Source organism: Saccoglossus kowalevskii, chromosome 20, assembly GCF_978046115.1.
Source record: "Saccoglossus kowalevskii chromosome 20, keSacKowa6.1, whole genome shotgun sequence".
NCBI lineage: Eukaryota > Metazoa > Hemichordata > Enteropneusta > Harrimaniidae > Saccoglossus > Saccoglossus kowalevskii.
In genome coordinates, this window is record NC_140660.1 from 28145932 (window position 1) to 28158543 (window position 12612).

Here is a 12612-nt window from a genome sequence, read left to right on the forward strand (position 1 = left end):
TTTTTAACAAGAAGTCGAAAATATCACTTTTTACCAAAAATGACAAAAATATTCACCAAAATTAGAGAATTGAAGATATCAACATGAAATGAACAAACCTAAGAGAGGTCTACCCAAGGTACATATACACCAAGTATCAAAGCATTCAGGCTTGTAGTTTTCAAGAAGAAGTTGAAAAAGTAAAACATTGACACGGACGACGACAACGAACAATCACTCATATGATAAGCTCCGCTCGACAAAGTCGACAGCGGAGCTAAAAATTAATATGAACAGATTTTAATGGAAAACTAATGAGGTCTGCGCAATGTAACAGACCATTTATGTACCAAGTTTTATTGAAATGTGATTGGAACCAAAAAAAATAATAAATTATTATGCTAATTAGGGAATTAATATAAACAGATTTTAACCCCAAACTAATCAGGTTTGTACATTGTCCTAGAGCATCTTTGCACTGAGTTTCATTGAAATGGAATAATTAGTACTTTAGATATCAGTGTGATAGCTTAAAAGTGGTTAATTATGTAAATTAGTAATTAATATGTACATATTTTAACCCACAATTTCTATTGTCCTACAGCATCCATGTACAAAGTTTCATTGAAATGTGATGATTAGTACTTGAGAAATCAGTGTGAAAGCTGAAAATTAATCAATTATGCAAATTAGGTACTTAATATACACAATTATTTACCCTAAAACTAATCAGGTCTCTTGATAGTCCTAAAGGACATATGTACCAAGTTTCATTGCAATGTGATAATTAGTACTTGAGATATCTGTGGAAAAGCTGAAAATTTACTAATTATGCAAATTAGGTAATTAATATGCACAAATATTTATCCCAAAACAATCAATCTCTGCATAGTCCTTGAATATCTATGTACCAAGTTTCATTGAAATGTAATGCTTACTACTTGAAACATCAAAAGCTGAAAATTAATTAATTATGCAAATTAGGTAATTAATATGCACAAATATTTATCCCAAAACAATCAATCTCTGCATAGTCTTTGAGTATCTATGTACCAAGTTTCATTGAAATGTATTGCTTACTACTTGAAACATCAAAAGCTGAAAATTAATTAATTATGCAAATTAGGTAATTAATATGCACAAATATTTATCCCAAAACAATCAATCTCTGCATAGTCCTTGAGTATCTATATACCAAGTTTCATTGAAATGTAATGCTTACTACTTGAAACATCAAAAGCTGAAAATTAATTAATTATGCAAATTAGGTAATTAATATGCACAAATATTTATCCCAAAACAATCAATCTCTGCATAGTCCTTGAGTATCTATATACCAAGTTTCATTGAAATGTAATGCTTACTACTTGAAACATCAAAAGCTGAAAATTAATTAATTATGCAAATTAGGTAATTAATATGCACAAATATTTATCCCAAAACAATCAATCTCTGCATAGTCCTTGAGTATCTATTTACCAAGTTTCATTGAAATGTAATGCTTACTACTTGAAACATCAAAAGCTGAAAATTAATTATGCAAAATAGGTAATTAATATGCACAAATATTTATCCCAAAACAATCAATCTCTGCATAGTCCTTGAGTATCTATGTACCAAGTTTCATTGAAATGTAATGTTTACTACTTGAAACATCAAAAGCTGAAAATAAATTAATTATGCAAATTAGGTAATTAATATGCACTGACATTACCTTAAAAACTATCAGGTCTGTGCAGTGTCCTATGACATCTATGTACCAAGTTTCATTGAAATGTGATGATTAGTACTTGAGATATCAGTGGAAAAACCGAAAATTGACTAATCATTATGCAAATTAGGTAATTAGTAATTAGGTAATTTTTACCAAAAACTAATCAAAACCAAGCATTAGTTCAGAGCATCCATGTACCAAGTTTCATCAAAATCCAATAAGTGGTTCTTTAGATATCAACGGAACAGCTAAAAATTAGCTTATTATCATGCAAATTAGGTAATTAATATGCATGAAATTTTACCAAAACCTAATCAAATCTGCGCATTAGCCCAGAGTATCTATGCACCAAGTTTCATCAAAAACTGATGTATGGTTCTTGAGATATCAGTGGAACAGACGGACACACATACACACACACATACAGACACACAGACACACTAACCGCAAAGACTCCCATTTTGTGCTTCGTATATGCACATGTTGTATATGATTCTGACATATAATGACCAAAAAATAAGTGTTCAGGAGAAAATTCTATTTACATATGAAAATAAGCAGCCTGTCGGCTGAGATAGCTCCCCTGTTAGCAATGCACATTTCAATTAAAGAACTGAAGATATTAGAAAATGAACAATATGAATAGTATCAAAGCAATCGGACTTACAGTTTTTAACAAGAAGTCGAAAATATAACTTTTTACCAAAAATTACAAAAATATTCACCAAAATAAATAGAGAATTGAAGATATCATCACAAAACAAACAAATCTGAGAGAGGTCCACATGTAGTACTTATATATGTAATATCAAAGCAATCGGACTTACAGTTTTTAACAAGAAGTCGAAAATATCACTTTTTACCAAAAATTACAAAAATATTCACCAAAATAAATAGAGAATTGAAGATATCATCACAAAACAAACAAATCTGAGAGAGGTCCACATGTAGTACCTATATATGTAATATCAAAGCAATCGGACTTACAGTTTTCAACAAGAAGTCGAAAATAACACTTTTTACCAAAAATGACAAAAATATTCACCAAAATTAGAGAATTAAAGATATCATTACAAAATGAACAAATCTGAGAGAGGTCCACATGTAGTACCTATATATGTAATATCAAAGCAATTGCACTTGCGGTTTTTAACAAGAAGTCGAAAATATCACTTTTTACCAAAAATATTCACCAAAATTAGAGAATTGAAGATATCAACATGAAATGAACAAACCTAAGAGAGGTCTACCCAAGGTACATATACACCAAGTATCAAAGCATTCAGGCTTGTAGTTTTCAAGAAGAAGTCGAAAAAGTAAAACATTGAAACGAACGACGGAGACGGACAATCACTCATATGATAAGCTCCGCTCGACAAAGTCGACATCGGAGCTAAACAAGCAGCCTGTCGGCTGAGATAGCTCCGCTGTTAGCAATGCACATGGGCAATTAAAGAACAGAAGATATCATTAGAAAATGAACAAATCTGAGAGAGGACCACATGTAGTACCTATATGTATAATATATCAAAGCAATTGGACTTGCGGTTTTCAACAAGAAGTCAAAAATATCACTTTTTACCAAAAATATTCACCAAAATTAGAGAAGTGAAGATATCATCACGAAATGAACAAATCTGAGAGAGGTCCACATGTAGTACCTATATATGTAATATCAAAGCAATTGGACTTTTGGTTTTTAACAAGAAGTCGAAAATATCACTTTTTACCAAAAATGACAAAAATATTCACCAAAATTAAAGAATCGAAGATATCATCACGAAATGAACAAATCTGAGAAAGGTCTACATGTAGTATCTATAAATGTAATATCAAAGCAATCGGACTTGCGGTTTTCAACAAGAAGTCGAAAATATCACTTTTTACCAAAAATGACAAAAATATTCACCAAAATTAGAGAATTGAAGATATCAACATGAAATGAACAAACCTAAGAGAGGTCTACCCAAGGTACATATACACCAAGTATCAAAGCATTCAGGCTTGTAGTTTTCAAGAAGAAGTCGAAAAAGTAAAACATTGACGACGACGACGACGGACAATCACTCATATGATAAGCTCCGCTCGACAAAGTCGACAGCGGAGCTAAAAAACCCATCACAATAGTATGACTTCCCCCAGACTTGTACAAGCTGCGATAATTTTTTTTATAATATATGCACCTTTGTGAAAGTTATTAGGTTGTCATGTAAACAGCATGACTTGTTAGACCATTATGGTGCTTGGTGGGTAAAATTTGTTATTCACTCCCACTTGTTACAACGTGCATCATTTTACTATGAAATACATGTAAAGAAGACTCCATGATTGGATGGCTGATGGGCAGACTTGTTGGACCGTTGTGATGGCTTACTAGACAGACTTGTTGGACCATTGTGATGGCTTACTAGACAGACTTGTTGGTCTATTTTGACGGTCCTTGACATGTTACACAGGATGCCATTACTGATGGCTGAAAATGTTCCACTTGGATTGTAGACCGTGTTATGTGATATTTTGTACGTATCATATGCGTTGCATTGCGTAACACTTTCTGTTCATCTATACTGGGATCTAAAAAAAAACATGAAACAATAATTATTCTACAACTCAAACAACATAGTAATAACACACTGAATCTTAAGAGATAAGGTTATTTACAAGAATACCACAACTGTGCCAGTATTCAGTAATATGCTGTACAGCTGAAGGTTTTTACAGAGGGCTATATTCACTGATGTCTTACCTAAAGGAGGTTTATATAGAGGGATATATTCATTGATGTCTTACCTAAAGCAGGTTTTTACAGAGGGCTATATTCACTGATGTCTTACCTAAAGCAGGTTTTTACAAAGGGCTATATTCACTGATGTCTTACCTGAAGCAGGTTTATATAGAGGGCTATATTCACTGATGTCTTACCTAAAGCAGGTTTTTACAAAGGGCTATATTCACTGATGTCTTACCTAAAGGAGGTTTATATAGAGGGCTATATTCACTGATGTCTTACCTAAAGCAGGTTTTTACAAAGGGCTATATTCACTGATGTCTTACCTGAAGCAGGTTTATATAGAGGGCTATATTCACTGATGTCTTACCTAAAGCAGGTTTTTACAAAGGGCTATATTCACTGATGTCTTACCTAAAGGAGGTTTATATAGAGGGCTATATTCACTGATGTCTTACCTAAAGCAGGTTTTTACAAAGGGCTATATTCACTGATGTCTTACCTATTGCTAAATGTACAGCTAAAGGTTTTTACAGAGGGATATATTCATTGATGTCTTACCTAAAGCAGGTTTTTTACAAAGGGCTATATTCACTGATATCTTACCTATTGCCAAATGTACAGTTAAACATTTTTACAGAGTGCTATATTGCCTGATGTATTACCTATTGCCAATTGAACAGCTAAAGTAGGTTTTTACAGAAGGCTATATTGATTGATGTCTTACCTAAAGCATGTTTTTACAAATGGCTATATTCACTGATGTCTTACCTATTGCTAAATGAACAGCTAAAGGTTTTTACAGAGGGATATATTGACTGATGTCTTACCTATTGCCAAATGTACAGATAAAGCAGGTTTTTACAGAAGGCTATATTCATTGATGTCTTACCTAAAGCAGGTTTTTACAGAGGGCTATATTTACTGATGTCTTAACTAAAGCAGGTTTTTACAGAGGGCTATATTCACTGATGTCTTACCCAAAGCAGGTTAATATAGAGGCTATATTCACCGATGTCTTACCTAAAGCAGGTTAATACAGAGTGCTATATTCACAAATGTCTTACCTATTGCCAAATGAACAGCTAAAGGTTTTAACAGAGGGTTATATTCACTGATGTCTTACCTGAAGCAGGTTTTTACAGAGGGCTATATCCACTGATGTCTTACCTGAAGCAGGTTTTTACAGAGGGCTATATTCACTGATGTCTTACCTAAAGCAGGTTTTTACAGAGGGCTATATTCACTGATGTCTTACCTAAAGCAGGTTAATACAGAGGGCTATATTCACTGATGTCTTACCTAAAGCAGGTTAATACAGAGTGCTATATTCACAAATGTCTTACCTATTGCCAAATGAACAGCTAAAGGTTTTAACAGAGGGCTATATTCACTGATGTCTTACCTGAAGCAGGTTTTTACAGAGGGATATATTCACTGATGTCTTACCTGAAGCAGATTTTTACAGAGGGCTATATTCACTGTCTTACCTAAAGCAGGTTAATACAGAGTGCTATATTCACTGATGTCTTACCTAAAGCAGGTTAATACAGAGTGATATATTCACAAATGTCTTACCTATTGCCAAATGTACAGCTAAAGCAGGTTTGTCAATTGTCAATGACCATATATGTAAACTATGTGCCATCTTAACGCCCTCTATGGACAGCAGGTCATTTTTCACTACAGTAAAATCAATGTCTTTTGGGGCTCCTACAAATAAATCAATACATATATCTATTATTAGTCAGTTACCATGGCAACACTGCATAAACAATGCTGGAGAATAATGGCATAATATAAGGTAAAACCCCTTAGTCTCCATTACAAAGTAAGAAAGAAAAACACCTTAGTTTATCATTCAGTACATGAATAATGTAGTGAAAACCCCTTAACTTCCTTAAAAAGACCCCTTAGTAACATAAAAAATGATTCAGTGAAGTGTTAGCATAAATAAATCTTGTTGATTAATGAATAAACCATGGGGTTGGAAAAATTTTCCACATATGATTGACAGCACTCTGTGCAGTTCTATATTTACGTGAGCAAATAATGAACACACTATCATATGAGACCCCTTAGTCTCTCCATCAAAGTAGGTAAAGACCCCTTAGGTCTTTGACTAAAAATCTTACCTTCCATGAGTACATGCATGGCATCTTTTAAAATACTTAACGTAGTCAATAAAACCATGAATGAAAATAAAAATGTACATATAGGATCTGCTATTTTAGCTTCTGGCTGTTGATGAAAAATACATAAATATAATTAGTTATTCAATAACGATACCAGGGTTTTTTCTAAACCAGAGAACAGGGGCGTAGTGCCCTGATACTCTCGGCTGGCGCCCTCTTCCCGAATTGCCGATTGAACTATATTTCTACGCACTTCAGTGTTGCTGTACTACATGAAATCTTACTCAAATTTATTTTTCTCCGTGAAAACATTCCCACCTGACAATGTGTCTGGACACCAAATACATTAAAATTACTCCAAAAATATGTCAAAGGCTATAGATACACCGTTAAAACGATGCAAAAACCTCTCGATACGGCTTTTCCATGTCATTCCGCCTGTGTGAGCTCCTTCTTGTTCATTTTTTATAGAAAACAATTTAAATATTTATTACATTAAGGGCTTTACAATGTTAGGAACAGAGATCTGTCAAAAATATCCCACAATTGCATTCAAATTAACAACATAAGAAATCCTGAAGAGTACAAACACAATTGTGAAATAAAATGAACAACGTAGGAAGGTCAGAAAGGTAACCCAAACAGAAGCACAATTGTGAAATAAAATGAACAACGTAGGAAGGTCAGAAAGGTGACCCAAACAGAAGCACAATTGTGAAATAAAATGAACAACGTAGGAAGGTCAGAAAGGTAACCCAAACAGAAGCACAATTGTGAAATAAAATGAACAACGTAGGAAGGTCAGAAAGGTAACCCAAACAGAAGCACAATTGTGAAATAAAATGAACAACGTAGGAAGGTCAGAAAGGTGACCCAAACAGAAGCACAATTGTGAAATAAAATGAACAACGTAGGAAGGTCAGAAAGGTAACCCAAACAGAAGCACAATTGTGAAATAAAATGAACAACGTAGGAAGGTCAGAAAGGTGACCCAAACAGAAGCACAATTGTGAAATAAAATGAACAACGTAGGAAGGTCAGAGAGGTATCCCAAACAGAAGCACAATTGTGAAATAAAATGGACAACGTAGGAAGGTCAGAAAGGTATCCCAAACAGAAGCACAATAGTGAAATAAAATGAACAATGTAGGAAGGTCAGAAAGGTGACCCAAACAGAAGCACAATTGTGAAATAAAATGAACAACGTAGGAAGGTCAGAAAGGTATCCCAAACAGAAGCACAATTGTGAAATAAAATGGACAACGTAGGAAGGTCAGAAAGGTAACCCAAACAGAAGCACAATTGTGAAATAAAATGAACAACGTAGGAAGGTCAGAAAGGTGACCCAAACAGAAGCACAATTGCGAAATAAAATGAACAACGTAGGAAGGTCAGAAAGGTAACCCAAACAGAAGCACAATTGTGAAATAAAATGAACAACGTAGGAAGGTCAGAAAGGTGACCCAAACAGAAGCACAATTGTGAAATAAAATGAACAACGTAGGAAGGTCAGAGAGGTATCCCAAACAGAAGCACAATTGTGAAATAAAATAGACAACGTAGGAAGGTCAGAAAGGTATCCCAAACAGAAGCACAATAGTGAATTAAATGAACAACTTAGGAAGGTCAGAAAGGTGATCCAAACAGAAGCACAATTGTGAATTAAATGAACAACGTAGGAAGGTCAGAAAGGTAACCCAAACAGAAACACAATTGTGAAATGAAATGAACAATGTAGGAAGGTCAGAAAGGTATTCCAAACAGAAGCACAATTGTGAAATAAAATGAACAACGTAGGAAGGTCAGAAAGGTAGCCCAAACAGAAACACAATTGTGAAATGAAATGAACAACGTAGGAAGGTCAGAAAGGTATTCCAAACAGAAGCACAATTGTGAAATAAAATGAACAACGTAGGAAGGTCAGAAAGGTGACCCAAACAGAAGCACAATTGTGAAATAAAATGGACAACGTAGGAAGGTCAGAAAGGTATCCCAAACAGAAGCACAATTGTGAAATAAAATGAACAACATAAGAAGGTCAGAAAGGTGACCCAAACAGAAGCACAATTGTGAAATAAAATGAACAACGTAGGAAGGTCAGAAAGGTGACCCAAACAGAAGCACAATTGTGAATTAAAATGGACAACGTAGGAAGGTCAGAAAGGTGACCCAAACAGAAGCACAATTGTGAAATAAAATGGACAACGTAGGAAGGTCAGAAAGGTGACCCAAACAGAAGCACAATTGTGAAATAAAATGAACAACGTAGGAAGGCCAGAAAGGTGACCCAAACAGAAGCACAATTGTGAATTAAATGAACAACGTAGGAAGGTCAGAAAGGTGACCCAAACAGAAGCACAATTGTGAAATAAAATGGACAACGTAGGAAGGTCAGAAAGGTGACCCAAACAGAAGCACAATTGTGAATTAAATGAACAACGTAGGAAGGTCAGAAAGGTGACCCAAACAGAAGCACAATTGTGAAATAAAATGGACAATGTAGGAAGGTCAGAAAGGTAACCCAAACAGAAGCACAATTGTGAAATAAAATGAACAACGTAGGAAGGTCAGAAAGGTGACACAAACAGAAGCACAATTGTGAAATAAAATGAACAACGTAAGAAGGTCAGAAAGGTATCCCAAACAGAAGCACAATTGTGAAATAAAATGAACAACATAGGAAGGTCAGAAAGGTGACCCAAACAGAAGCACAATTGTGAAATAAAATGAACAACGTAGGAAGGTCAGAAAGGTGACCCAAACAGAAGCACAATTGTGAAATAAAATGAACAACGTAGGAAGGTCAGAAAGGTAACCCAAACAGAAGCACAATTGTGAAATAAAATGAACAACGTAGGAAGGTCAGAAAGGTGACCCAAACAGAAGCACAATTGTGAAATAAAATGAACAACGTAGGAAGGTCAGAAAGGTAACCCAAACAGAAGCACAATTGTGAAATAAAATGAACAACGTAGGAAGGTCAGAAAGGTGACCCAAACAGAAGCACAATTGTGAAATAAAATGAACAACGTAGGAAGGTCAGAGAGGTATCCCAAACAGAAGCACAATTGTGAAATAAAATGGACAACGTAGGAAGGTCAGAAAGGTATCCCAAACAGAAGCACAATAGTGAAATAAAATGAACAATGTAGGAAGGTCAGAAAGGTGACCCAAACAGAAGCACAATTGTGAAATAAAATGAACAACGTAGGAAGGTCAGAAAGGTATCCCAAACAGAAGCACAATTGTGAAATAAAATGGACAACGTAGGAAGGTCAGAAAGGTAACCCAAACAGAAGCACAATTGTGAAATAAAATGAACAACGTAGGAAGGTCAGAAAGGTGACCCAAACAGAAGCACAATTGCGAAATAAAATGAACAACGTAGGAAGGTCAGAAAGGTAACCCAAACAGAAGCACAATTGTGAAATAAAATGAACAACGTAGGAAGGTCAGAAAGGTGACCCAAACAGAAGCACAATTGTGAAATAAAATGAACAACGTAGGAAGGTCAGAGAGGTATCCCAAACAGAAGCACAATTGTGAAATAAAATGGACAACGTAGGAAGGTCAGAAAGGTATCCCAAACAGAAGCACAATAGTGAATTAAATGAACAACTTAGGAAGGTCAGAAAGGTGATCCAAACAGAAGCACAATTGTGAATTAAATGAACAACGTACATGTAGGAAGGTCAGAAAGGTAACCCAAACAGAAACACAATTGTGAAATGAAATGAACAATGTAGGAAGGTCAGAAAGGTATTCCAAACAGAAGCACAATTGTGAAATAAAATGAACAACGTAGGAAGGTCAGAAAGGTAGCCCAAACAGAAACACAATTGTGAAATGAAATGAACAACGTAGGAAGGTCAGAAAGGTATTCCAAACAGAAGCACAATTGTGAAATAAAATGAACAACGTAGGAAGGTCAGAAAGGTGACCCAAACAGAAGCACAATTGTGAAATAAAATGGACAACGTAGGAAGGTCAGAAAGGTATCCCAAACAGAAGCACAATTGTGAAATAAAATGAACAACGTAAGAAGGTCAGAAAGGTGACCCAAACAGAAGCACAATTGTGAAATAAAATGAACAACGTAGGAAGGTCAGAAAGGTGACCCAAACAGAAGCACAATTGTGAATTAAAATGGACAACGTAGGAAGGTCAGAAAGGTGACCCAAACAGAAGCACAATTGTGAAATAAAATGGACAACGTAGGAAGGTCAGAAAGGTGACCCAAACAGAAGCACAATTGTGAAATAAAATGAACAACGTAGGAAGGCCAGAAAGGTGACCCAAACAGAAGCACAATTGTGAATTAAATGAACAACGTAGGAAGGTCAGAAAGGTGACCCAAACAGAAGCACAATTGTGAAATAAAATGGACAACGTAGGAAGGTCAGAAAGGTGACCCAAACAGAAGCACAATTGTGAATTAAATGAACAACGTAGGAAGGTCAGAAAGGTGACCCAAACAGAAGCACAATTGTGAAATAAAATGGGCAATGTAGGAAGGTCAGAAAGGTAACCCAAACAGAAGCACAATTGTGAAATAAAATGAACAACGTAGGAAGGTCAGAAAGGTGACACAAACAGAAGCACAATTGTGAAATAAAATGAACAACGTAAGAAGGTCAGAAAGGTATCCCAAACAGAAGCACAATTGTGAAATAAAATGAACAACATAGGAAGGTCAGAAAGGTGACCCAAACAGAAGCACAATTGTGAAATAAAATGAACAACGTAGGAAGGTCAGAAAGGTGACCCAAACAGAAGCACAATTGTGAAATAAAATGAACAACATAGGAAGGTCAGAAAGGTGACCCAAACAGAAGCACAATTGTGAAATAAAATGGACAACGTAGGAAGGTCAGAAAGGTATCCCAAACAGAAGCACAATTGTGAAATAAAATGAACAACATAGGAAGGTCAGAAAGGTATCCCAAACAGAAGCACAATTGTGAAATAAAATGAACAACGTAGGAAGGTCAGAAAGGTGACCCAAACAGAAGCACAATTGTGAAATAAAATGGACAACGTAGGAAGGTCAGAAAGGTGACCCAAACAGAAGCACAATTGTGAAATAAAATGAACAACGTAGGAAGGTCAGAAAGGTGACCCAAACAATAAAATGAACAATGTAGGATGGTCAGAAAGGTAACCCAAACAGAAGCACAATTGTGAAATAAAATGAACAACGTAGGAAGGTCAGAAAGGTGACCCAAACAGAAGCACAATTGTGAAATAAAATGAACAACGTAGGAAGGTCAGAAAGGTAACCCAAACAGAAGCACAATTGTGAAATAAAATGAACAACGTAGGAAGGTCAGAAAGGTGACCCAAACAGAAGCACAATTGTGAAATAAAATGAACAACGTAGGAAGGTCAGAAAGGTGACCCAAACAGAAGCACAATTGTGAAATAAAATGAACAACGTAGGAAGGTCAGAAAGGTAACCCAAACAGAAGCACAATTGTGAAATAAAATGAACAACGTAGGAAGGTCAGAAAGGTGACCCAAACAGAAGCACAATTGTGAAATAAAATGAACAACGTAGGAAGGTCAGAGAGGTATCCCAAACAGAAGCACAATTGTGAAATAAAATGGACAACGTAGGAAGGTCAGAAAGGTATCCCAAACAGAAGCACAATAGTGAAATAAAATGAACAATGTAGGAAGGTCAGAAAGGTGACCCAAACAGAAGCACAATTGTGAAATAAAATGAACAACGTAGGAAGGTCAGAAAGGTATCCCAAACAGAAGCACAATTGTGAAATAAAATGAACAACGTAAGAAGGTCAGAAAGGTGACCCAAACAGAAGCACAATTGTGAAATAAAATGAACAACGTAGGAAGGTCAGAAAGGTGACCCAAACAGAAGCACAATTGTGAATTAAAATGGACAACGTAGGAAGGTCAGAAAGGTGACCCAAACAGAAGCACAATTGTGAAATAAAATGGACAATGTAGGAAGGTCAGAAAGGTAACCCAAACAGAAGCACAATTGTGAAATAAAATGAACAACGTAGGAAGGTCAGAAAGGTGACCCAAACAGA

The 12612-nt window shown here is 35.5% G+C and overlaps 1 protein-coding gene across 1 annotated transcript in view; it reads right to left on the reverse strand.

Moving 5' to 3' along the window:
* Positions 1-3967: 3967 nt before the first annotated feature.
* The window catches only part of LOC102805211 (proton-coupled zinc antiporter SLC30A2-like), a 31513-nt gene continuing 22868 nt past the window's right edge, over positions 3968-12612 (reverse strand). Inside the window, exons 5-7 of the mRNA XM_085494299.1 lie at positions 6557-6662; positions 6000-6134; positions 3968-4267 (exon numbers count right to left, since the gene is read on the reverse strand). Of these exons, the coding sequence (XP_085350425.1) occupies positions 4119-4267; positions 6000-6134; positions 6557-6662 (390 nt within the window). The 3' untranslated portion in view covers positions 3968-4118. The remainder of the gene's footprint in view (positions 4268-5999; positions 6135-6556; positions 6663-12612) is intronic.